At 39.8% G+C, this 27,020-nt stretch overlaps 1 protein-coding gene and 1 long non-coding RNA gene across 7 annotated transcripts in view; one reads left to right on the forward strand and one right to left on the reverse strand.

Annotated features, from left to right (window-relative positions):
* LOC129031440 (uncharacterized) lies at nt 1–26,558 on the forward strand. Of its 3 annotated transcripts, none has more exons than XR_008501038.2 (4): nt 1–433; nt 2,127–2,272; nt 16,996–17,229; nt 19,682–26,558. It is a non-coding gene; the product is annotated as an uncharacterized LOC129031440 (long non-coding RNA). The 3 variants fall into 3 exon arrangements; XR_008501039.2 differs by having other exon boundaries at nt 36–433; nt 17,110–17,229; XR_010122854.1 differs by having other exon boundaries at nt 13–433; nt 17,110–26,558.
* PRKRA (protein activator of interferon induced protein kinase EIF2AK2) overlaps nt 17,874–27,020 on the reverse strand; it is a 19,287-nt gene continuing 10,140 nt past the window's right edge. For all 4 annotated transcript variants that reach the window (XM_063647663.1, XM_054477815.2, XM_054477816.2 and 1 more), the window contains 2 exons: nt 22,425–22,599; nt 17,874–18,572 (listed from right to left, as the gene is read on the reverse strand). In XM_063647663.1, the coding sequence (XP_063503733.1) occupies nt 18,415–18,572; nt 22,425–22,599 (333 nt within the window). In that variant the 3' untranslated portion in view covers nt 17,874–18,414. The remainder of the gene's footprint in view (nt 18,573–22,424; nt 22,600–27,020) is intronic.

A 27,020-nucleotide genomic window follows, 5' to 3' on the forward strand; every position in this document is an offset into this window, starting at 1 on the left:
GCTCCGCCGTCTTCCTTGCTCTTGGGTGGCCGCGGCGCCCGCTCGCTCTGAATTCGCCGGGCAGAGATACAGCCGCCCGGAGCCTCTTGCTCGTGCTTTGTTTTCCGTACCCCGCTTCCTAAAGGGTCTTTAGGGGTTCCCGGACTCCTCCGCCTGGGAGCCTCTATCCGTCCCGCACAGCCCCCGGCAGGGCCAAGGGGAGGCTTCATTGGCGACCTGGTGGGGCCTCGCGGCCCTGCTCCCTGACGTCAGCGCCGTCGCGGTCATTTAACAGCTTTTGTTTTGGGCAGAAGAACGTGTGGGCACAAAAAGCAGGATCGAGTAGCGGTGGGTGAAGAACGAGCAGGAGCTTGAATTTCAGTTTTCTTATGAGGAATTTTCCAGAAAAGATATCTTCACTGTGAAATAAGTAAATAAATGCTCACTCAGTACAGTAAGTATTGATATCGTCCTATAGCATTTGGCTAGAAAGTGGTGTCAATAGGGTTTTTCCTTCAGACTTTGCAATACTGTTCAGAAGGGCCAATGCCAATCCTTCTGTGAGGAAGTTTTTTTTCTTCCTAAATATGTTAATTGCCTCAACTTGGACTAACGGTCACACTTGTGAATATGAGTGTAAGAAACAGTTTATTTCTCACATGTATGAAAAGGAAATTTTCCTTCATCTCTCTCAGGCCCCTATTCAGCGTCAAGTCAAGATTATTTAACTTGCAAAATTAAACAGTGACCTTATTTCAAATGAAATAAAATTCAGTCTGATCAGAAACCCCTTGGAGCAGTTTATATTAACCTAATTATCTTTTTACTGCAGTAAGTTAATTGAGGATTATGGAATGCAGTTATATTTACAGGTCCCAAAATTAAATGCTAAGGAAAAGCATTTCTGCAAACCCAGGTAGTACGGACAAGCCGAAGGGAGTTTTATTCTGTCTAGTTTTACTCTAAATTCAATCGTTGATCAGCTAGATCTCGGCTTGGTTATTCTTGGAGGAGCTGCCTGGCAAATGATTCCACTCTGAGCTCTCCGGCCACAGTAGCGTGAAATGGATGGCAGTCAGTTTCCTCTTCCTAAGACTGGGTGTGGTTTCGCTGGGCAGAGTATACAGTGGCGACTCTGGCGGGATTTGAGGAGCCTGGAGAGGCCCACCACGTGTGTGTCTCCCCCTAGTGACCAACGGGCTGAAGTTCCTGTGGTTAAAGGCAATTGCTGATTTTGTCATTAGCTGGAAGGTGAAGCTCAACGACTTCCTGCGTGTACAGCACCATTCTAGAAGCTGGATGTGTTTAAAGATATGATGCAATATGTACCCAGAAGGCATAAGACTAGATCACTAGGGTACAAATTAAAATATCAAGTTGCATACGCTGAGTATGGGATTAGGTCAGCGGAACACACTTTGGAAAACACTACTTTAACGACCTCATTCTGAGTCCCTGTAATGCTTAAGATTATAGCACAGTTTAGGCACCTTATATACATTATGATGGAATGCTTTCCTAGAGTGATATTCTGTGGTGGAAAGAGCAAATCAAAGGTCTTTGTGTTCTCTGTGACCGTAGAAGAAATTGCAATTAAGTATTAATATAAATAGGGGTTTTAAAAAACGTGGGAAAAGTCTGAAGAAGCATTTGCAGAAACTCCTTACAAAGTCAGTGACAGCTAGGCCAGGCCAAGGTGGGCGGATCACTTAAGGCCAGGAGTTTGAGACCAACCTGGCCAACATGGCAAAACCCCGTCTCTACTAAAAATACAAAAATTAGCTGGGCGTGGGTGGCTGAGATGGGAGAATTGCTTGAACCCAGGAGGCAGAGGTCGCGGTGAGCTGAGATTGCACCACTGCACTCCAGTCTAGGCAACAGAGCAAGACTCTGTCTCCAAGAAAAAAGAAAAAAAAGACATGTATTATAAATGTAAAATATAAAATATATGCTGGATTTCAGAGACATAGTATGTAAAAAAGAATGTAAAATATCTCATTAATAATTTTTATATTTATTACATGTTAAAATGATAATGTTTTTGACATATTAGGTTAAATAGAATATAATTCAGTTTCTTTTCTCAAAGAATGTGGCTACTAGAAATGTTTAAATTATATATATGGTTTGCATTATATTTTTTTCAGACTGTGCCGATGTAATAGTAACAAAAAGTCTCAGCCTCATTTAAGATAAAAGGCCATCATCAGACAATGCAGGACAGATTGTAACAACAGGAAGTACTACAGAGATTCAGAGAATGCCATAAATAACCTTGGAATCCTGTGCTTGGGTAAAACATTTGCTTATTACTTAGCTGATCCCTTAAAGCCTGTTAAGTTGAAATGTTACAGAGGGAATTTTATATTAGAGTTGGCCACCTCAATTTCATAACTTTTTAAGGAGAAAATGGCTTACATTTGTGCATCTTCAAGGTTTTCAAAGGATTTGCACATTTATTACCTCATTTCATCTTTCTAACCTGAGAGGAAGGTAGAGCAGTTTATCCCCATTTTACTGGTAAGGAAACTGAGGCTCAAAGAGTTCATGTGATGTGAAGAATATTGGAATTAAAGATGCCAGAGAACAATGACTCAGAGTGACCAAGTCATTATGGGGTCCATTTGGAGGTCTCTATGTAGAGGGAGAGCTTCCTCAGGGACTTCTGCAGAGACCTCCTTATTGGAGGACAGGAGGAAGCTTGAAGACACTTTTCCCCACTCGGACTCAGTACTGAGTACTTTTCCACTCTAAGCCCTTCACCTTCTCCTCATCCCAGGCCCTGGGTCCATAAAACTACAGGAGCCTTTTGTTCAGGGGTTCTCTCAGCAATGCTGTGCTGATCCACCTGACCCTGGATTGGTGCCATTCTATCACAGCATGGGATTAAAGCCTTGACCCTTTCTTTCATACTGGCTTATTGTCTTCACTGCTTTTCTGACATCTGGCACCTCAACTCTCTGGAACTAAGCTCGGCCCTTGACAATTAGACCTGCTGTCTCTTCCCACTCTGACTTCCCTCTTGTCTCCCATCCCAATACTCTTCCTTGCTCTGGCTAGGCACAGCCCCCAACTTTAAAGTTTTGGGGTGATCACAGGCGTTTCTGGGATTTGGCCAAGGGATAAATTGAGTTGAGACTACATTGAGTTTGGGTTTAATGGGATATATGTATGTGGTTTGTAGTCACATCCATGCATAGTTAAGTAATGGTCATCCCACCACTGGAATGGTTTCTAGGAATACTCCTACTAGTGACTATGCGGGTTCACATACACCCTACATATAAAAGCAGGGCCAGAGGTCACACTATGATATGAATGTGACCTATTGCTTGGCACCAGAAATATGCGGGTAGTGGAGAAGAAACAGATTGAAATGAACTGTGGTAGATCCATTGCAAGAATGTCTCCAATACTTCCCTGTAGGCAGACCCTTTGCAATGTGATTTTTTTAACTCTATCCATGAAAAGTTGGGCCCACCTCTTGAATCTGGGTGGGTTTTGTGACTTGCAATGCTGTGGAAAGAGCCATACTTGAAGAATAGGGCTGCTTTAGTCTCTAGGAAGGGGCTACTTTAAACCCATGCTAACAAAGCTTTTAAAATACTCCTCCTATAAGAATCAATGTGATCCATCACTAAATTAACTGTCTGTGAGAAAAAAACTCAATACTCTTTAAAGGAAGACAACAAAATCTTAATTCACAACAATGTAGAATCTGTAATGTCCAGCATATAATCTATCAAAATATAAGAGAATCAGAAAAGCATGAAAATGCGACACCTATTCAGAATATATATTGCTGGACAGTGCTGATCACCTGTGTTTTCCAACACTGGAGGACTTGTGGAAACTTGACTCAGCTTGTCACTCATCAGTGGTAACTGTTCTCTGCTGGCCCTCACAGAGTCTTACTCTGCACATGCACAGCTTTGTATTTGGCTAAAGACTTCAGGGGAATCCCTATGCAGGATTCTGTAGTTCCTTCTATACACCACTCCTTATCCTCAGGCACTCTGCCCTACTTACTCCAGGCAACTCAGCATCCCTGAGGTCTCTCTGGACTTCACTTTTCCATTCTGCAGTCCAAAATGGGCCCTTGAGCAGAAATCTAGGGCCACCAGGGGGATCATCTCATGTGTTTCCCCTTTCTCAGGTTAGCAATCTGTGCTGTTGTCTAAGATTCTTTGCTTGGCCAAACTTTAGTCAGGCTCCTGAGCCTTCTACTAAGCCCATCTGTGCACTTCCATGTAAAAGCCGGTTGTAGCAAGAACGCTGCTTAGTTGGGTTAGCAAGAATCCCCACCTTTGATATCTGATCACCCTTGATATCTGATTGGGTTCCTCATCCTCGACCATCCCACAGGTGACATCTGATTAATCTGGTCTGACTTCGCAAGAATCCTGTTAGGTTGGTTGCTTTAGGCAGAATTCCCCTTACCCTTGATGTTTCCTCTTAGTAATTGTCTATCCACTGCCACTGCCCTGCCCCTTGGCTATAAATTCCCTCTTGCCCATGCTATATTCACAGCTGAACCTAACCTCTCTCCCCTACTGCAGAATCCCATTGTAGAGGTCCCTATACCTTTTGAGATAGTCCTAAAATCTGCCTTATTGTGCTTTAACAAGTATCATTTAATTTTTTATTTTTATTTTTTTATTTTTTCCAGAAGACAGAATCTTGCTCTGTCACCAGGCTGGAGTGCAGTGGCACAATCATAGCTCACTGCAGCCTCAAACTCCTGGGCTCAAGTGATTCTCCCACCTTAGCCTCCCAAGTAGCCAGGACTACAGGAGGGTACCATCAAACCCAGCTAATCTTTTTAATTATTCTTATTTTTTGTACAAATGCGGATCTCACTGTTTGCCCAGACTGATCTCAAACTCCTGATTTCAAGCAATCCTCCTGCCCCAATCTCCTACAGTGCTGGGATTACAGGAGTGAGTCACTGCACCTTGCCTCATTGAATAATTTTTTTCTTTATCATATACAATGTCTGAAAGGAGCTGCCTTCTGTCTTTTGTCCAGTTTTAAAGTTGTTTACAGTGAAAGGAGGGCTAGCCCACACATGTTATTATATCATGTTTGGAAGCAGAAGTCAGTTACCCTTAAATTAGAGATGAGGAAACTGAGGAACTGAAAGGTTAAGCAACTTGCCCCAAATCACACAGCTGTTTACCTGTGATGGAGCTTGAATTCAAACCTAGGCAGTCTATCTTTAGAGATGCTCACTTAGTTATTGTTCTGTACAGCTTCTTAGAAAAATGGCTTTATATACGTATGTAAAATGTTTTGTCCAGTATCAGGTAACATAGTCAATCCTTAATAAAGTCTAGCTAAATTATTCTTTAAAATCCTAAAGCTCAGTATGAATTTCTTCCTAGCCCAGTGTTTCAAAGCAAAAGATGATTAATAGGACATAATCAACATCATGTAAGTTGATCTTTATTAACACTAATTTTTATTACTGTCCTACTATTAGCAGATAGAAACAAAGCATTTGCTTAAGTCCTTTATTAAGTGCATGAACAAAATATTAAATCCTTAGCCTGCTTTCTTTTGCCATTAAAACTACCTTTCTTAACTAGAAATATGAGATAAAATGAATAAAATAAACCAAGCAATCAGGCACAGGTACTATCAGTTTCTGAATTTCAAATAAATCCTGTGCAGTAACATACCCATCTGGCCATAACGGAGATTGCACTAGAATGAAAGCACAAGCTCATAAATAAGAATGTAAATATTTGTAATAGAACCCAGCACTTACTATACTATCTAATTCTTAATCTGCCGTCTAAATGAGCTCCAATTGTTCATCTTATTTTAAAAAAATTGTAACTGGAGACATCTGTAAGTCCAAGCCTTTCTTTGGTTTTAGCTCATATACTTGAAAACAGTTTGCCTCTGTATTCTGCCTCTTTTTTTTGGTGAGATATATGTAAATATTTTTCAAACCTCTACTGTATCTATTAGCACAGAATGCTATAAACATGTGGCAGCTATCCATTCACTCAGATCAGCATAGAAAGAAAAACTAGTTTATTCAGGTCTTGCCCCAGCCCAAGCAGTGAAGCAAAAAAACCCACATATTCCAATCCATCTACTTCACCCTCTCTAATATTCAAATTGACTGAATAGCTATCAGATCTTCATTCACACTGTTCTCTGCAGATGGCCTTTTTGATAAGTCTTAGTCTAAAAAAATTATTGAGGGAAATGAAGAAATCAGAAAATGATAAATTAAATACAAGAAATGTAAGACTTGGCTTATTGTTATCGTCTCCTTTTTGATATCAGCTGTATTTGTGGCAGAAAGCCATCATGATCTGCTATGTCAATATATTGTCAAGGTAGTAATTCTGAATATGTTGTCAAGCTTGTAAATGTTCTGAGTAGACCACATCTTCAGTAATTTCCACAAGTTTACAATTTTTCAGGTAAAGCTATAATTTATTGCCTTAAAAGAAATTCATTTTTTCAATGTAGTAAGAGCTGCTGCTTAGTTATAATACTCTGAAACTTCCACGAAACTATCCTTTTTAGAACTCATATTACAATATGGGCTCTTTCATGTTTTTTAACTTCTTTGGACCTTGAGATGCGGTGTTATTCTAGATGCAGCATTACTCACAGTGGACATTGTCCTCAAATTAGCATAATTTCTATTTCATTTCCTACATATTGTTTTGGATAATGTTGAAAGAAATCTTTTGAAAATGCAAATATTTTTTGTCACAGCACATACACACACTGTCTCCAGAAACCTTTTCTTAGTTTGTTTAGTGTTGCTATAAAGGAATACCTGAGACTGGGTAATTTGTAAAGAAAAAAATAATTTGGCTCCTGATTTTAGATGGCTGGAAAGTTCAAGATTGGGCTTCTGCATCTGGTGAGGGCCTTAGGCTGCTTCCACTCATGGCAAAGGTAAAGGGAAACTGGTGTGTGCAGAGATCACAAGCAAGAGAGGAAGCAGGGGTGGGGGAGAGGAAGCAGGGGTGGGGGAGAGGAAGCAGGGGTGGGGGAGAGGTGCCAGGCTCTTTTTAACAACCAGTTCTTTTGGGATTTAATAGCGTGAGAACTCACTCATCCTTAAGGGAAGGCATAAATCTATTCATATGGGATCCACCCCCATGATCCATACACCTTCCATTGGGCCCCATCTTCCAACACCACCACACTGGGAATCAAATTTCAACATGAGATTTGCAGGAGAAGGGACAAACAAACCACATCCAAACCATAGCAACCCTGCCAAAAATAAAAAGCAAAGAAAAAACTGGCTACAAACTCCTAATTTGTCCTCTCTCTAGAAATTCTAATAAAAGGCAAAAGATATATGATCTGAAGAGAATCCAGAGTATCTCCAATGCCGACTTGTAATTTTATATATCTTAAATTATGTGATTTATATGATATTCTTATCATCTTTTTTCACTAAACTGTAACTCCATATCTCAGGTGGGACTCTCAGGGAGCAGACTCAGGAGACAGTAGGCAGAAGGTTTATTAGGGAATGCTTTGGTGATCATCATCCGTGGAAGGAATGGGAAGAAATCAGGATTGGGTGGAAGGAGGACTTGGGTTGTGATACAGTGTCAACAGTGTTCTCAGCTGACCCCATGGGAAACTCTGAAGCTGGTTGGCCCTTTTGATGTCCCATATTGGAGCAAGAAGGTCAGGACTTTGTTGCCCAGTCACTGGATGCAAGGAACCCAAAGATGGGGGTGACCTTGGATGCAGTGACACTCTCAGCTGGTCTCAGTGACTTACCTGGTGATAAAACTCAGTCCTCGATCCTTAGAGGCTCAGAGTTCCTGGTCCCTATAATCTTTTTAGGCTCATAATGGCTGCTACACTGTCCATTTACAATCAAAATTGGGCAAGAGCATACCAAGAGGTGCATACGTGCAGTGCTTGGTTACCAACATTTTCCTCCTTCCTCCAACTGTAACCGTGGTCCTACCTCCTCTTTATGATAAGATCCATTATCCCTGCCAGGATGTGACTCCTCTTTTTGCCTGCTACTTTCTTGGTACAAGGAACCTGAAGTACCTAGCCTGCAAATGTAGCTCATAGTTCGATGAGACTGATGAGTCTCTTCTTGGGTCTCACTGAACTATAAACTACATCTGCTGGTGGAGGTGTTTCACCTTTAGGAAGCAGGACCTCTAAATGACAGGACCCAGTGTTGTGGAGCCAGGAAGCACAATTTCCCCCAAGAGAATCACTGGGAATGATAGAAAGCAGGGCCATTCCTGCTTCTACCTCTTGATTCCTAGACCCATGTATTCTACCTATTGAGAACACAGCCCTACATAAAGACCATTAAAGTGTCCACTTCATTTTAAAGGATGGTGTTCGTGTTAGGTATGCCTTCAACAAGTTAATTATTCATTCTCTCAGGGTAGAGCCTTCTGGGTGATGCAGCATGTAATAATAAGACAAGCAGAGGTTGTGGTCATTTGCCCACTCTTTCCTCCTTTGCTATAAAACAGGTCCCATGAGGTGGTTCAAACTCTCTGAAAGCCCTCAGTGATGCTGGCCAATGCCCTGCAGATAGAAAAGGAGAATCATTTAGAATATGTGTCTATTCCTGACAAAATGAGTCACTGCCTCTTGTTAGGATCATTATTGTAAGTCAGCTTGCCACCAAGTGACTGATTGGTCTTCTTGAGGAATAGGCACTCAGCATTGCAGCATTGGTTTCTGTTGTTAGCAGGCTGAAAATTCAGCAGTGAATATAACTAGATCAGCCTCAGTGTATAGGAGCCCAACCTGTTAGGTCTATTACATAGCCTCCAATCCTGCCACAGTAGTTATTCCAATGCCAGATGCTGGATGTTATTAACCAGCCAAGTCCTGATACTGACTTGGTTGTTCAGGGCCTTTTCCATTATGGATACTTTGTAGTATAAATCAAACGTAGTACAAAGCTCCTAACGCTTTGTGCCCACTCTCATGTGCCCAATCCACCATTTTTATCTCAAATCTCTTTGTTCCCAATAGTTTAGTCTTTTCAGGACCCTGATCCCATGACCAAGCCAGTTGCCACTACCCATGTATATTCTAACCTTGAGCCCCTTTCTACACAAATGGACAGCAAAGTATACTGCCCGAAGGTCTGCCCTTTGGGAGGATTTTCCCTTACCATTGACTTTCAGGGCCACCCCTGAGTGGCACAGTACTATAGACACCATCTATTTTGTTTGCCAAAATATACCCATTTGTGAGTCAAATTCATGCATTTTCCTCTTTCATCAGCTGGTCATATGGGATCAGTGACAATAAATGTAAGCCAAGGGAGAGACACTGGTGCAACAATGATAGAGACATGGGAGTCTAGGCTGCTTGCTAATGTAACATAACTGTGCCCTCTGCCTACGTTTGTGTTCTACATGTATAGAACCCAGCTCATGATCATTGTTCTTGGCTTCATGGCTACTTGACATCCCTTTGTCAGGTGCTATATCTCTATAAAAGCCCAGCAGCACATCAGCAGCTGTTTGTTGAAAGGTGTTTACTTCTCTGCTACAGATAGCATGGCCAGACTCTTGGGTCTGCATTGTGATTTTCCCATTAGGACTTATCATAAACTCCACACAGAATCTTTTCCTACATATCTAATACAACAGCATCTGCTGGGTGGTATGGCAAAGTGGTAAAACTGCCACCTGGACCTGCTTCAGAGCCCTTTTCTGCTCTGGGTCCCACTTGAAATTGGAAGCCTTTTATGTCATCCAGTGTATAGGTAACAGCAAGTATTTCCTGCTATGGCATATGCTGCCTCCAGAACCCATAGAAACCTATCATTCTTTTATGCTACCTTCTTTATGGTGACAGGTACAAAATGCAATAATTTGTTGCTTATTTTGGAAGGGATATCTTGGCATGCCCTGGACTGTGGACCCACTAGAGAGCCACCAGTAGAAGTTCCTTGAATCTTTGTAGGGTTTGTCTCTCACCTTCGGAGTATATGTGCCGTAGCTCCAATGTATTATCTACTTCTTGCTCTTCCAGTCCAATTAACATGGTATAATTGATATAGTGGATCAGTGATGTTCTGCAAGATGCCCAGCTGGTCTTGGTCCTTCAGACTATATTATGATAAAAGCTGGGAGAGTTAACATGCTTCTAAGAAGATTATACATGTTCACTATTGTCTGATCCAAGGTAATGTGTTTCTGATTCTCTTTTCTAATATAGAAAGGATGCATTTGTCAGATCAACAGCTGCATATTGTATACATGGTATCATGTTGTGATTTCTACTTTTTTGAATCTGTTGAGACTTGTTTGAAATATGGTCTGTTCTGGAGAATGAGAAAAGAATTTGTCTTCTGAGCTGGGCATGGTGGCTCACGCCTATAATCTCAGCACTTTGGGAGGCTGAGGTGGGTGGATCACTTGAGATCGGGAGTTCGAGACCAGCCTGACCAACATGGAGAAACCCCATCTCTACTAAAAATACAAAAATTAACCGGGCATGGTGGTGCATGCCTGTAATCCCAGCTACTTGGGAGGCTGAGGCAGGAGAATTGCTTGAACCCGGAAGACAGAGGTTGCGGTGAGCCAAGATCACACCATTGCACTCTGTAGCTGTTGGGTGAAATATTCTGTAAATGTCAGTTAGGCCTATTTGATCTAGTATGTAGTTTAACTCCAAAGTTTCTTTGCTGATTTTCTGTCTGGATGATTTATCTGTTACTGAGAATGGGGTGTTGAAGTCCCCTAGTATTACTGTATTGCAGTTTATCTCTCCCTTTAGATCTATTAATGTTTGCTTTGTATAATTGAGTGCTCCAGTGTTGGGTGCATAGATATATAAATTATTATATCCTCTTGCTGAATTCACTCTTTTGTCATCATATAGTGACCTTGTCTCTTTTTATAGTCTTTGACTTGTGGTCCATTTTATCTGATGTGAGTATAGTTATTCTTGATCTTTTTTGATTTCCACTTGCATAGATTTTTTTTTTCCATCCCTTCACTTTCCGTCTATGTGTGTCATTACAGGGGAGGTGAGTTTCTTGTTAGCAGCATATAGTTAAGGGCTTGTTTCTTTATCAGTTCAGCCTTTTAATTGGAGAATTGAGTCCCCTTACATTCAGTATTATTATTGACAAGTAAGGACTTACTACTGTCATTTTGTGCTTGTTTTCTAATTGTTGTTTTATAATTCCTCTCTTCCTTTCTTATTGTCTTCCTTTGTGGTTAAGTGATTTTCTCTGGAGTATGTTTTAATTTGTTGCTTTTCGTTTTTAGTGTGTCTATTATAGGTTTTTACATTGTGGTTACCATGAGGCTTACATAAAACATAGATATACCAAGTCATCTTAAAGAGATGACAACTTATCTTAGATTAAAAAAAAAAAAAGAAAAAACTAAAAAAAAAGCCTTTATACCTTAACTCCATCCCTTCTACATTTTGACTTTTGTTTGTCTCAATTTACATATTTTTATATTGCTTATCTCTTAACAGGTTGCTGTAGCTGTTACTGTTTTTGGTAGATTTGTCTTTTGGTCTTCATACTAGAGTTATAAGTGGATTACACACCACAATTTCAGTATTGAAGTATTTGGGGATTGTCTTTGTACTTAATTTCATCAGTGGGTTTTATACCTTCAAATGTTTTTGTTTTTGCACATTGGTGTTTTTTTTTTTTCTTTTGGATCGAAGAACTCCCTTTAGCATTTCTTTTAAGATGGGCCTCATGGTGGTGAATTCTCTCAGCTTTCGTTTATCTGGGAAAGACTTTATCTTGCTTTGATGGTTGAAGGATAGCTTTGCTGGATACAGTATTCTTGTGTGGCAGACTTTTTTTTCTTTCAACACCAAAAATTTCATCCCATTTGCTCCTGGCCTGTATGGTTTCTGTTGAGAAGTCTGTTGCCAGATGAATTGGAATTTATGTTATTTGCTTCTTTTCTCTTGCTGCTTTTAGGACCCTTTCTTTGTCCTTGCCCTTTGAGAGTTCGACTATGCCTAGGGGTAGTCCTATCTGGGTCAAATCTGTTTAGTGGTCTCTGACCTTCATACCTGGATATTTATATCTTTCTCAAGTTTTGGAAAAAAAATTTTATTATTTCTTTGAATAAGCTTTCTACCCCTTGCTGTTGCTCAACTTTTTCTTGAACACTAGTTATTCTTCAATTTGGTCTTTTGAGATAATTTTCTTTATCTTGTAAGTGATCTTCATTCTTTTTCATTCTTTTTTCTTTTCTCCCCTCTCACTGTGTAATTTCAAATGGCCTGTCTTTGAGCTCACTGACTTTTTCTTCTCCTTGATCCATTCTGTGGTTGAAATCATCTAATTTTTTTTTAGTTCAGCAAACATATTTCTCAGTAATGAGAATTTTGCTTTTTAAAATTATTTTAATCTGTTAGATTTCTCTGATAAACTTATAGATTGCTTGTCTGTGTTATCTTGGGGGTTACTGAGTTTCCTTAAAACTGCTATTTTGAATTCTTGGTCAGAGAGCTCACATATCACCATTTTCTTAGATTCAGACACTTGTTCCTTGCTTTGTTCATTTGGGGAGGTCATGGTTCCCTATTGCTGTTGTTTTTCTTGTGGATGTATGTCCATATCTTTGCATTAAAGGATTATTTATTCCAGTCTTCTCTGTCTTGATTGTTTTGTTTTCTATTGGGGATGTTTGCTTAGAGATTCTTTGTGACTTATCTGTTAAATTTCTTATTTTCCCACTAGGTCACTGTCTCCCTTTTGGAACTTGATGGCACCTTAAGCCCAGGTTTGTCTCCACTCTAGAAACTCATCAGAGTGATGCCCTTCTCAAATGGGGGAGGTCCCAAAGGGGATATCCTGGCAGTGTGAAAGGCCAGCTAAAGATTTGTGCCAAGAGGATCTGTGGAATGCATCTCCTACAGCTGGTGCTGCTGAGTAACCACTCTGATCTGGCATCTTCTTTGGTCAAGTTACAGAGCAGAGTTTCCAGGGCTGGGGATTGAAGTCCTGCCTCCTCCCTTTGTCTCTGGTTGTCCTCGGTAATGTTTTTCCCTCAAGGTACTCATGATACTTCCCATGGGGTGAGTCAGGGACAGGTCTCCTTCCAGGGAATCCAAGATGGCAGGGAGGTTGGTTGTCTACCTTGATCTCACTTTTCCCATTGTAGAAACTGTGAGTTGGGGAAAGTTTTCCACACACTTGGTGCTGGACAGATTGTGGCAAGGGGCACCACAGATATAAAAATCTGATTCTTTTACCATGCTCAGAGTTTTTTCACTTCTGTGTCCCCAGGAATTGACTTATCCTCATATCTGAGTTCTGGGATATTGTTGGTGATAATCTCAGTGCTGTATATGTTTTTGGTTTTCTGGTGTGGAAGTGAAGCCAGCTTGCATCTACACTGCCATTTTTGAACCAGAAGTCCACCTGATGCTATGTGGGTCTGCTCTAACAAAGATGCCTATGGCTGTCTCTGTAGATACAATTGGAGCTACTACCTCATAAAGTTTGTGGTAGCCCACTATCTGGTTTTTGGAGGGGCTAGACTGGTGAATTAAATGGAGATACAATGTGAACCATCATCCCCGAATCTTTTAGGTCTTTTAGGATGGCATTAATTTCTGCCATTCCCTGAAATGAAATATTATTTTTTGATTTATATTGGTATGGAGAAGAGGTCAATTTTTAAAGCTTCCACCTGGCCACTTGGCCTTTATCACTATGTTAGCTCTTACCACACACGCTGAGAAACCTGGTGCCACTAATCAAGTGTATTTATCACAATTATACACTCAAGGACTAGGTGGGTCTGTGGATATATTGTGAGCCAGACTTGGGCCAGGACACCCTAGGACTTGGCCTCCATAACCCTTACTCTAATCAAGGGCATATAGTGACAGTTCTGTGATATCATTGTTAACTCAGACCCTGTGTCCAACAGATATCAAAATGTTGAGTATTCCCCTTTCACCACTGTATGATTTCCTGAGTAATGGCGGTAGGTCCCTTTGGAGAAGGACTAGAGGAATCATTATTGTGCACACTTGTGGTATTACACAATCCTTCCCCCTGGGAACCCAGATTCTTCTTTAGTTAATGGGCCTGGATCCAAAAACTGACTCAGGTCTGGAAATCGGGCAAGGGGTCATGATTATTTTTTATTTTTATTTATTTATTTATTTTTGAGACAGAGTCTCCCTCTTTAGCCCAGGCTGGAGTGCAGTGGCACAGTCTCTACTCATGGCAACCTCCACCTCCTGGGTTCAAGCAATCCTTTTGCCTCAGCCTCCCGAGTAACTGGGATTACAGGTGCGCACCACCTTGCCCGGCTAATGTTTGTATTTTTAGTAGAGACAGGGTTTCACCATGTTGGCCAGGCTGGTCTCGAACTACTGGCCTCAGGGGATCCACCCTCCTCGGCCTTCCAAAGTACTAAATTTATAGTCATGAGCCACTGCACCCCGCCAGTTTAACTTTTTAAAATTGGCTTAGTTGCCAAGAGAGGAAGCTGGGGAGGATCCTGAGGAATGTATGTTTTGTCCTTGGAGAGAGAGCTCATTGTCTTCAAGCAAAAGAGGGAGCACACTAGCCCTTATTAGAGAAGAGAGGGGCACTTCTGTAGCCTTAGAAGGTTCTGGAAACCTGAGGATTGAAGATTTTTCAGGTGCATCAACCCAGGTGGTTTCATCCCATGTGTCAGGGTTCCATTTTTTCCCAATCAGGGTCCTGACAACAGCACAGTAGACCTGCCTAGCTTGGGTCCTAACTTCTTTAGAGTTTTATTCTCATGATTAAGTCCTGGGCCTGGTCCTCAGCTTCCTCTCCTCATTGGCTTGAGGAGCTGAGAGTCTCATATTCTACAAGGGAGGCTTTCTGGCCCTCACACTGAGTTTTTGTTTGTTTTTGAGACAGGATCTTGCTTTGTCACTAAGGCTGAGTGTGTAGTGGCACCCAGGCTGAGAGTGCAGTGGCACAGTAAGCTACTGTAACCTTGAACTCCTGGACCCGAATCATCCTCTGGCCTCAGCCTCTTGAGTAACAGAACAACAAACGCATGCCACTATGCCCTGCTGATTTTTAAATATTTTTGTGGATATGGGCCTTGCTATGTTGCCTCGGCTGGTCTTGAATTCCTGGCCTCAAGCTATCCTCCCTTTTCGGTCTTCTGAGGCACTGGAATTACAGGCATGAGCCACTGCTCTTGGTCCCACACTCAGCTTTTAATGACCAACTAATCACTCTCATTCTTTTATTTTGAGACAGGGTCTCACTCACTCTGTAGCCCAAGCTGGAGTGCAGTAGTGCAAACATAGCTCACTGCAGCCTCAAACTCCTGGGGTCAGGTGATCTTCTTGCCTCAGCCTCCCAAATAGCTAGGACTACAGCCACAAGCTACTGGGCATGGATAATTTTTTAAATATTTGTAGAGACAGGGTCTCGCTATGTTGCCCAGGCTGGTCTCAAACTCCCGGCTCAGCCTCCCAAAGTGCTGGGATTACAAGTACGAGCCACTATGCCTGGCCCATTCTCATTCTTCTGTTATCTTTTTCCAAGGTATCGGTCTAGCTCAGTAATAACTCATCAGTTCCACTGTCCACACTGTTTCCCACTTGATCTTTGTGCCTGCCAGTGCATTTCTTTGTGTTGACATGCCATCTCAGTTCACCACTAGTGAAAGTTTTAATAACTGCACTGTCAGGGTGTGCTAGCAGTTAACTTCTCCCTGCCCCAGTGAGAGGAATCTCATCCTATAAGTGAGAAGGCAAGAGAAATGGCTCCAAAAGCGCACTGGAGCACCTACTTTCCTGCAACCCTTCTGGTACCAAGTATCACAGATGCTGAGATGAAGATTAGTGGGTAGGAGATTTATTAAGGATTGCCACCTGTGGAAAGAAAGGAAGCTCCACTGGGTGGAGGAAGAATATGGGCTATGATGCAATCTCAAAGGTGGCCTTAGCTGACACTAAGGGGAACTCTGAAGCTAGGATGGTCTTTCAGATTGTCCTAATATGGGGCAATGGGACTAGTCTTTGCATGCAGCCTGGCCCAAGAAGGAAGTGTGACTTCAGATGAGGTGGTTCTTTTCAGTTAAGAGGGCAATTCTAATGACAGCTGAGGGCCGTTGGGTGCACACTGCCAGGGCGAGAAAACAAAATCCTCTGTAGGGAAGGGAACTGTGTGGCATATCACAGCACACCCTGAGAACAGGGGAGCGGCTCTTCATCAAATAACACAATATGGGCCAACATATTCCCAGAGGCTGCTGTAGTGCTGGGCACATTAGTGCTCAATAACTTATTGAATTAGTATTATCATATTGTGCTATTGCCATCCTCATCTTTTAAAGTCACTTATCACTTAATGGATGTTCTTATGTGTTAGAACTGACACTATGAAGATGACTATGACACAATTACCTGTTGAGCCTATTTGGGAAATTAACCTATATTTAAGAAGTTTGACTAATTAGACTGATTAAGAGCCTTAGCAGAGGGCTAAACAAAATGGTGTTAAAGAATACACCTGATGGTCCAAGAAAAATCCCTAACTCCCTAGAAAATCTGGATAGTCTGAGAGGTGACATTCGAACAGTGTAAGAATGCACTTTCCTCCAGAGCCAGAAGCAGGGAAAGCAGAGGCAGCAGCAATTTTATCTTCTGGGCACCTTATCCTCAGACCTCATTTTATCAATACATATGGACTGTCTACAACCACGTAATATTATCCTTTTCATCAGCCTTATGAAATTTTCCCCCAATTTATCCAAGTCAGGATTTCAGTATGCAGAAGTCTAATGTCATCTTGGAGAGTTCATTGTGCCTCCCCCACATCCAAGACCATTTACTAAAACCTTAGTTCAGTCTTTAAAGAGTCACAAGATCCTATTATGCCTAGTTTTTTCCCAGTCTTTTAAGTCTATTCCTTACCTTGCCAAAAAAGTACCTGTTTCTACGGTTTAACAAATGGAGCTTAGAATACGGAACTATGGTAAGTGCTCTTTAGAATTTAAAATAAGTTACATGTACTGGTTTTCCTTTATTTTGTAGTTTTGTTCTCAAAGAATTCCAGATAAGATTTTTTTCCAGACAAAAATATCTGCTACATACTTCCTTCTGTATGAATACATGAGACCTACCTTCATTCATGTTTCCTCTATGAAGCTTTCCCTGAGCTCCAAACACAGAGCTGAGACTTCCACCTAATGTAGAAAGCTAGCACGAGCCGGCGCTGACAGATGGAAGACTTGAGATGTTACAAGATTATATATGGAAACACAAAAGGTAAGGTTAAAATCTGTTCATTAGACTTATTTCCTAACCTTTTAATCACTCATCACTTTGGAACATTCTTGCAACTGAACTGAATAAACTGGGAAGGTTTTTTGGGTAATTCTACTAATGCTTTCTTTTTTTTTGAGACAGGGTCTCACTCTTGTCACCCAGGCTGGAGTGCAGTGGTGTGATCCTAGCTCACTGCAGCTATGATCTTCTGGGCCACGGCAATCCTCCCACCTCAGCCTTCTGGTGGGACTCAAAGTGTGCCACCACAGCTGATTTTTTTTTTTGGTAGAGATGGGGACTCATTATGTTGCCCAGGCTGGTCTCAAACTTTTGGCCTCAAGGGATCCTCCCACCTTGGCCTCCCAAAGAGTTTGGATTATAGGCATGAGCCAACATGCATGGTCAAATGCTTTTTAAACTAGTAATTCACCTGTGTATGGTTATGTCAAAGAAAAATACAAGGTTGCATACGCTTAGAGAAAGTAAGGAAGTAACCCATTACATGTATGTTTGTAAATTTTGCTTAGGCCATTGTTTTTTATTTTCACCTTTGAATTTCAAAGTAAATTAGAGATATGTAAATAACAGAATTATCAACATTAAAATCTTATTCACAACAATGGCTAACAAGAACAGGACGACGGTCAAGTCAGTAGCTTTTTAATAAAATGAGCAGAATCCCATCATAACAGTTCTTTGTTACATGAATTCAAATACACAGCAGACCAATCATGTTCCCTGAAATTTAACAATCATACTTAATAAAGCCCTGTTAGTGCTGTCCCTCAAGACTCTAATTCTAAAGGGCTTCCTTTGAATTCCCTTTATAAAGCTTTGTGCAAAGAAGAGCTTAAGCACCAGTAAGAAAGACTGTTGCTAGCATTTTTATTTCATCATCAACAACAAACATGCAGTTTCTTTCTCTGATGTGCATGGCACTGTAAAGTGGGTGCTACACTCTCTCGTGGTACAAAGTTTATAAATACAATATACTGATACAAAGTTGAAGCCATTAAAAAGAGCTTAATAACAACTATGAGGAGATAATTAAATCTGGAGTGTTGATGGAATCTATGAAGAGATTTAGAAACAAGACATAAACACTACGGTAAAAGTTTTACTTGGGAAGGGGCCAGAGGGGAACTTTTTATGTGCTACTGAAAGATTTTTTAAGTTGCTCCAAATTTACTTTCTTTCTGCTATTATCTTTAAATACTGCAAAGCATTGTGAGCTGCATCACTTTGTGCATTGCCACAGGAGATACCGGAGCCATGACAGACCGTGATGGGGCTGGTGGACAGTTCAGCAAGACATTGATATTGTCCATTGGCGCTCAGTTCATCTGTAATGACACATTCAAGGATGATGATTAATGTCCAATATGTATAAAGTGGATCCCTTTGTAAAAACAATATAATTCTTATTATTGTCTTTATATACTACACCACTCGCAATCTTTGTTTTGCTTGTACAAACAAAAAACCACAACTGCTCAGCTGTAGCAGTTTTCAAACACGTTACACTTCATAATGATCTGACAGCTTTAAAGACATACAGATAACTAGCTGCACTCTAGCTCACTCAATCAGAAATATACGGTTGGGGGTGGCTGATTCCTACACTTAAAAAAAAAGGCTCCCAAGGCAATTCTAATATAGTTAGTTGAACACTATTTGGAAATTACTGAACCACACAGTAACTTTCTCAAAAGGGAAAGAACCATTTGCTAGAGGACTGGAGAGATTGTATTTTCCACTAGGAAGTCATTTTCAGGAGGCATTTGAACCAGGAATAACTTCGGTCAAGGCAAAACCTCCCTTGTGTCTTCTATTAAAAAAAAAAATGTTTAATTGAGACATAATAATTGTATGTATTTATGGAGTTGTCCGTTCATGTTCCTAGGTTTTAAGTCTGTGTAGAGTCTAGTTCTTTATTTATACTGCAAATGGGTCACGGTATTTTAAAAACAATACCTGACCCAGGAAACAAACATTCTTCCCATCAACTGATGAGCCACTCTTACTAAAGATGGCTGAAATGAGGGCAAAGAGGAAGAAATAGAAACATGTGCGGTATGATTTATTTAAAGTAGGCATAATAAAAATGTTATTTTTGATATTCTATTTAGTGGAAAATATCCAGATACAATGAGATTATTTAATGAGTGAAGAGGCTTTCTAGTTCTAGTATCTAGGTTCTTTTCTCCTGACCTTCCAGCCTCTGCTTGAGGCTCATCCATGTTGTAGCATGTATCAGAACTTCGTTTCTTTTTACAGCTGAATAGTATTTCATTGGAAGGACAGTCCACAATTTGTTTATCCACTTATTCATTGATGGATGTTTTGGGCTGTTTCTACCTTTTGGCTTTTGTGAATAGTGCTGCTATGAATATACAGATATCTGTGTGTATAGGCATTTGTTTAAATACCAGTTTTTGATTTATACTCCTAGGAGTGGAGTTTCTGGGTCATATGGCAATTCATTTGAGGAACTGAGAAGCTTATTCCACAGAGGCTGAACTGTTTTATATTCCCACCAGCAATGTGTAAGGTTCCAGTTTCTCTACATCATCACCAACACTTGCTATTTTCCATTTCCTTAATGACAGCCATCCTAGGGGATTTGAAGTGGTACCTTATCGTGGTTTTGATTGCATTCTCTATTGACTAATGATATTGAGCATCTTTTCATGTATTTTTTGGTCATTTGGTCATTTTTCTTTTTTAATTTTAAAATTTTGAGACAGGCTCTCACTATGTTGCCCAGGTGGTCTCAAACTCCTGGGTTCCAGCGATCCTCATGCCTCAGTCTCCCAAAGGGGTGGGATTACAGGTGTGAGCCACTTTGCCCAGCCCATTTGTATATCTCCTTTGGAGAATATCTAGGTTCTTTTGAAGGTAGCTGCATATAAACTAGCCAAATTAACAGACTGTGGTTTTTAGACGGCTTTCCATATCTACGAGAACTATTTAGTTCTCAAAACTGGGAAATGTTTCAGAGGCATCATTAATTCATAATCTAAAAATTTATCTCAGGTTTCCTTTTTTCCCCCAGATTCTGTATCCTCCATAGTCCTATTCATGACATGGGTCGTTCATCTCTGTATTCTAAACCCTCAACAAACTGTAGACACTAATAAATATTTATTGGATGAATGGTCTCTCATCAGCCACCTTTTTTTTTTTTTTTTTTTTGAGACAGAATCTCGCTCTGTCACTCAGGCTGCAGTGCAGTGGTGCGATCTCGGTTCACTGCAACCTCCGCCTCCCAGGTTCAAGCGATTCTCCCACCTGAACCTCCCAAGTAGCTGGGATTACAGGTGCACGCCACCTTGTCTGGCTAATTTTTGTATTTTTAGTAGAGACAGGGTTTCACCGTGTTGGTCAGGCTGATCTCAAACTCCTGACCTCAGGTGATCCGTCCGCCTTGGCCTCCCAAAGTGCCGAGATTACAGGTGTGAGCCACCGCACCCGGCCTCCAGCCTCTTTTCTTTTTTTTTTTGAGACAAGTCTCACTCTGTCACCCAGGCTGGAAAGCAGCGGCATGATCATGGCTCACTGCTGCCTCAACCTCAGGGGCTCAAGTCATTGTCCCCACCTCAGCCTCCCTAGTAGGCTAGACTACAGGCATGTGCCACCACACCTGGCTAATTTTTCATCAGCTACCTTTTCTAACCATCTGTCTGCACTGACTTCCCAGGTTCTGCATCATTATTGGTTTACTGAGACAACGCACTTGACCCATCCTTCAATCCCAAAGTAGCACAGAATATCAGGAGTTCTTTGAGCCCCTAAGTGCCCTACTTTCCCAGGGTCAGGGGACCCTGACAAGCAAGGTCCCCACATCTTTCTGTGGTTGGATAGGGATATAAAATTTCTCACACATGTTAAATCAAGATACTTTGGCCAGGCATGGTGGCTCACACCTCTAATCCCAGCACTTTGGGAGGCTGAGGTGTACAGATCACTTGAGGTCAGGAGTTCGAGACCAGCCTGGTCAACATGGTGAAACTCCTATCTCTACTAAAAAAAAAAAAAAAAACTTTGGGAGGCCGAGGTGGGTGGATCATGAGGTCGGGAGTTTGAGACCAGTCTGGCCAACATGGTGAAACCCCGTCTCTACTAAAAATGCAAAAATTAGGTGGGCGTGGTGGCACACACCAGTAGTCCCAGCTACTCAGGAGGCTGAGGCAGGAGAATTGCTTGAAGCTGGGAGGCAGAGGTTATAGTGAGCTGAGATCACGCCACCGTACTCCAGCCTGGGCAACAGATCAAGACTCCATCTCGGGTAAAAAAAAAAAAAAAAAAAAAAAAAATTAGCCAGGCGTGGTGGTGGATGCCTGTATTCCCAGCTTCTTGGGAGACTGAAGCAGGAGGATCGCTTGAACCCAGGAGGCAGAGGTTGCAGTGAGTTGAGATTGTGCCACTGTACTCCAGCCTGGGCAACAGAAACAAGACTCCGTGTCAAAAAAAAAAATCAAGACACCAAACACACACAACTAATTAGCTTTATAAATTGAATTAAAAGAAAATCCATATTGACTTGCTTTCCCATCTGTTCATATTTGTCTATCCAAATGATTAAGGGCTAGAGAAAATACAGATGATGATGGCTGAGATGGGATAAAACTATAAATTGACTTGGTTCCATTTACCTCCCAGAATCAGCATACAGTGACAAAGTAGAGAGAAAAGGTCTGGGTACCACAAACTTGGTACTTGTGCTAGAAATGTAGGTGCCTTTTCATTTGCCCAGCAGGGCTAGTTTAACAGCCAGGGTATCTTCTGGGACTCTTCCCCAAATCTTGCTCTACCACTGACTAGCTATGTGATCTTGGGCAAGTTTCTCAACCTTTCTGTGCCTTTCTTTCTTCACTTATAAATAAGGATAACAGAATTTGCTTCATAGAGTTAGTCTGAGGATTCAGTAAGTAGATACGTGTAATCTTAGAACAGTGTCTGGCACATAGTAAAACTCTATCTTTGCTATTGTTGTTTTGTTGTAACTGTATAGATGTTAGCTATTATTACTATCCACAAGAATGGGACATATCAATTATATATATTACTGGCCTAGTAATTATATATACTTAGAATCCCTGATCAATACAATAAATTATAATAGAAATTTTTGTTCCTCAAACACATTTTTAAATAAACATGTCTTGGGAAAGCCAAAGAAAAAAAAATCATACCTATATCCAAATATGTTATATTAAAACCTTGTTCCTTGGCAATTTCACTAAGCAGCTGGATGTAATCTGTATTTGGAATACTAAGGAGGCTTCTTTTCAGTAAGTTGATCTTTTCACCAGGAGAATTCCTCAAGGAATGCCAAGTACATCCTAAAGAATGTCCTACTACATTTGTCTGAAAAACAGAGATGAACATTTAGACTCTTGACTAGGACTGGGTTCCAACACCAGTACCACTATAATTAAAAGTACTTATTAAGCACTCACATTTAATATGTTATAAAGCATGTTTAAATGGATAACATTTGGTTAATTTTCCAATTTAAACAAGACAACATTAAAAAGTACACATTTAACAATACTACAAAATATGTTTTTAAGAAGCACTTGCAATAATATACTGAAAGCATTTTGTATTTTGTATAGTATAAATGTTTCTCAGTCGAGTTTTCTGATGGTCACATTAAGAGGTACAAGATATTTGGGAGCACCATAAGTAAATCCACAAATAATTAAATCTGCCTAATGGAGCAATTTGCAGATTAAAATATAAAACAATTTTCATATCTTTGGTTTTTTTGTATTAAATACCAATCACTATAACTGACAGCTATAAAACAGGAAAAAAAAAAAACTAAAAAAAACATGAAATGTGCAAGTTGGGTTTGAGGAACAAGTCATTCAAATAAATGACAGGATGTCAAAAAGTTCTTATCAGACTTCTATCCCAGAACCCAACTGAGTATTTTTTTCCTTATTCTTTCTGCTTTTTCTCTTTCCTTTATTCTCCCCTTATATCCTTCCCTTTTCATCTCTGTCCTTAGAATGCCTTATATTTCCAAATTAGTTTATGGTTCTCAAATTGCTTTCATATGCCATTAATAAAAACAACTACTTTCTGAAGTAAGTAGGTTGCTACTCTTAATATTGTTTTATTAATGAGCACGACAGAGGGGAGGCAATTTCCAAAAGAGTTTAGAGATGGCATGATATGGAATTAAGTAATTTTAGATTTACCAAATAAAAATTTACATTATAGAAACTTTAAAATACTGTTTTTAAATAAATTAAAAAACACTATTTACATGGTTAAAAAAATACATGCACTAAGAACAAATATATAATGAAGAGTACAGTCTCTTTTCCTTACCACCCATTCCCTGAAGACCTCCGTTCTATTTCTTAGACATACTGTTAAACATTTTTCAGTATCTTCCCATAAATGTTCTATGCATATGCAAGCACCCACAATCTTTTAAAGCAAGTGATAACTTACTCCTCTACATCTTGTTCATTTTTCTTTTATCAGTGCACATATATGCACTGTATTTACCTTATGGATCTCCAACTGTGAGCTTTAGGTTGTTTCTGGCTTCTTGCTTTTACTAGCAAATAAACACTCTTTTGCACTTGAATGAGTTTCTCTGTAGAATTATTTCTAGAAGTGGAACTGCTAAGTCAAAGAACATGTACACTTTTAATTTTGATGAATACTTCCAAACTGATTTCTGAACCAATTTATACTCCTACCAACTGTCTTCAAGGGGGCTTGTTTTCTCATACCCTCACTAATACTAGCTATTATCAAATTTTGTAGTTTTTGCCAATCTAAAAGGTGAAAATATTTTATCTTGCATGAATAAAGTTGAATATTTTTTCTTTTTTTCCCTTAATCGTTTGCATTTCTTTTACTGGGTTGTCTTTTTAACTGATGCACAAAAGCTTTTTAAATTTTCTCTTTTTTAAGAGTTAGGATCTTGCTGTGTGGCTTAACTCTCAAACTCTTGGGCTCTAGCAATCCTCCCACCTTAGCCTCCCGAGTAGCTAGGACTATAGGCATGTGCTGCTGTATGCAGCAGATGTGTACAAAAGAGCTTTAAAGGTAGTACTGAAAACAGTTCCTTTATAGTTCTATGTTGAAAATAATTTCTTCCCACTTTTTTATTCTCTTGATTTTATTTACAGATTTTTTGCCGTGCAGTAGGTTTTATATTGTCAAATTTATTAATCTTTTAACCTTCTAGGTTTTAAGTTAAAATGCTTTCCCCATGCTACGATTTTTAAAAAGAAAAACTCTTCCATGTTTCCTAATACTTATACTGTTTCAAAATTTTATGTTCAAATCTTTGATCCATCTGAAATTTACTTTGGTGTAAGGAATAAGGAAGCATTCTAAATAGATGTCATACACATAAACAAATATATATATATATATATATAGCCCCCACCCAAATGTGGATGTAAACCGTTTCTACATCATTATTGAATAATCCATCCTCTCACCCACTGATCTGAAATCTCACTGTTGCTATATACTATGGTCCTATGTGGATTAGCATCTACACCTGGATTCTCTATTCGCTCCTCTGACTATTCCTGGCCCAGTAACTTGTCTGACAAGTTCAGTTTTACAGTATGTTTTGTTCTCTGGTAAAGCAGCACACCCTTGCTCTCCCAACTCTTCCTTTTCAGTTTTCTTGGCTATTCTTGAGGGTTTTTTTCCAGATAAACTTCAATAAACGTGTATCAAGGTCCAAAATGAACGCTGGTAGGTTTTTTTATTTTTTTCGAGTTGGAGTCTCGCTCTGTTGCCTAGGCTGGAGTGCAGTGGTGTGATCGCTGCTCACTGCAAGCTCCGCCTCCCGGGTTCACGCCATTCTCCTGACTCAGCCTCCGGAGTAGCGGGGACTACAGGCGCACACCACCAGGCCCGGCTAATACTTTTTTTTTGTATTTTTAGTAGAGACGGGGTTTCACTGCGTTAGCCAGAATGGTTTCTATCTCCTGACCTCATGATCTGCCCACCTCGGCCTCCCAAAGTGCTGGGATTACAGGCGTGAGCCACTGTGCCCGGCCAAACGCTGGTAGGTTTTGAGTGAGACCACATTACATTTAAATATATTTACAATGTTTTCTGCTCTATTCTTTAGTAGACTTTTCCTCACATGGTCCTGCGCATTTCTTTTTAAGTTTATTTTCAGATAGCCTATCCCTGTTTCTGCAATTTAAATTTAAATTGGGATCTTCTATATTCTAGTTATTATTTGTAAATAAGAAAACTACTGATTTTTTTCTAGTATATTTTCTCAGAATAGGATTTTCTGTTTTTCTATAAAATGACCAATGTTATCAAGCTTCGTAAGTTTTGTCAAAGTGATACACACATACAGCAAAAAATCAAACAGTACAGAAGTATAAAAGCAACAACCTCTGCCTTGCCCCTTCTCCACCTTCAGGTCCCCTTCCCAGATACAATAATTTTTAGCTTTTTATAATTGTTCTGGTTGTTACCTACATAACTCTGGGCAATATGGAAAAGTTATTGATTTTATATATTAATTTCATAATCAGTTACCTTGATGAATTCTCTTATTGTTTCTGGTAGTTTTTCTTTAGGGTTTTAAAGGGATACAATCATATCATTTGCAGTTAGTAACCATTTTATGTCCTCTTATTTCCAACTTCCTACTGTTTTCTCTTGTCTAATTTGTTTTTAATTGGTGGGTACTTCTAGAACAAGGTTAAATAAAAGTGGTGTTGGTAGGCGTCCTTATTTCTGATATTAATGGGAATAAGTATAATGTATAAATATATAACCATGATTTTGGTTTTTTTCCAAGTTTTTATCAGTAATGATTGCTGAGTTTTATCAAAATTTTTTTGGCATCCATTGAGAAGATTATATATTACTCTTTGACACATTAATGTGGTTAATTAAAGTAACCAACTTACTAACCTTGAAATAGTCTTACATTAGTTAAATAAACCCTACTTGTCAATGCTATATCATTATTTTAATATTGTACTGAACATTTCACAAAGGTGTTTCACCATAAGGCATATTGATCTGTAATTTTTTTTTTTTCTGTTGAACTTGCTATTGTCAGGTTTTGGTGTTTGTATTATGTTGGTTTTGGAGAATAAATTTAAAAGTTTCCTTTATGTTATCTATACATTGCCTGAAAACAGTTTAAATAGCATTGGAAATGATCTCTTCTTTGAAGATTTGACCAATTTCACCTGTAAACCTATCTGTGCTTTGTAATTCTGGTGATATTGTTGACTCAAATTCCAAAAGCAGTAAATGCAGTGTTTTGTATTTTTCTATTAAAAATGTAAAATCAAATTATATTACTCATTTGTATATAGTCTTTTTTTCTAAACAATGAGCCCTTATTTTATCATAAGCTCAGTGAAGAAGTTGCTACAGTTGTATTTTTTTATTCCCCACCTAATACACTACTCTCAGATAATGTACCACATGACACACCTATCTATGAATATCAGAATCTGAAGTTATACACCATGTGTAGGCCAATCTCTTAAGCTCTGAATTTATTTGTTCAGCTACTCGATATATTCACTTAGCTATTCCATAAGCACTTCAAATTCAATATATTTAGTTCATTATCTGCTCCCCTCTTGCTATTGCCAAGTTTAAAATAGTAATTTCCTCCCTTTCCCTTGCTTCCCACATCCAATCAATTATCATGCCCCTTTACCTCAGTTTTCTAAATAACTTTAAAATCTACCCATCTCTCTCCATTTTCCCAGCCACTACCTTAGTTCAAGCTGTCACGTCTCACGTGTCTTCTA

The sequence above is a fragment of the Pongo pygmaeus genome, chromosome 11 (assembly GCF_028885625.2).
Source record: "Pongo pygmaeus isolate AG05252 chromosome 11, NHGRI_mPonPyg2-v2.0_pri, whole genome shotgun sequence".
Lineage (NCBI taxonomy): Eukaryota > Metazoa > Chordata > Mammalia > Primates > Hominidae > Pongo > Pongo pygmaeus.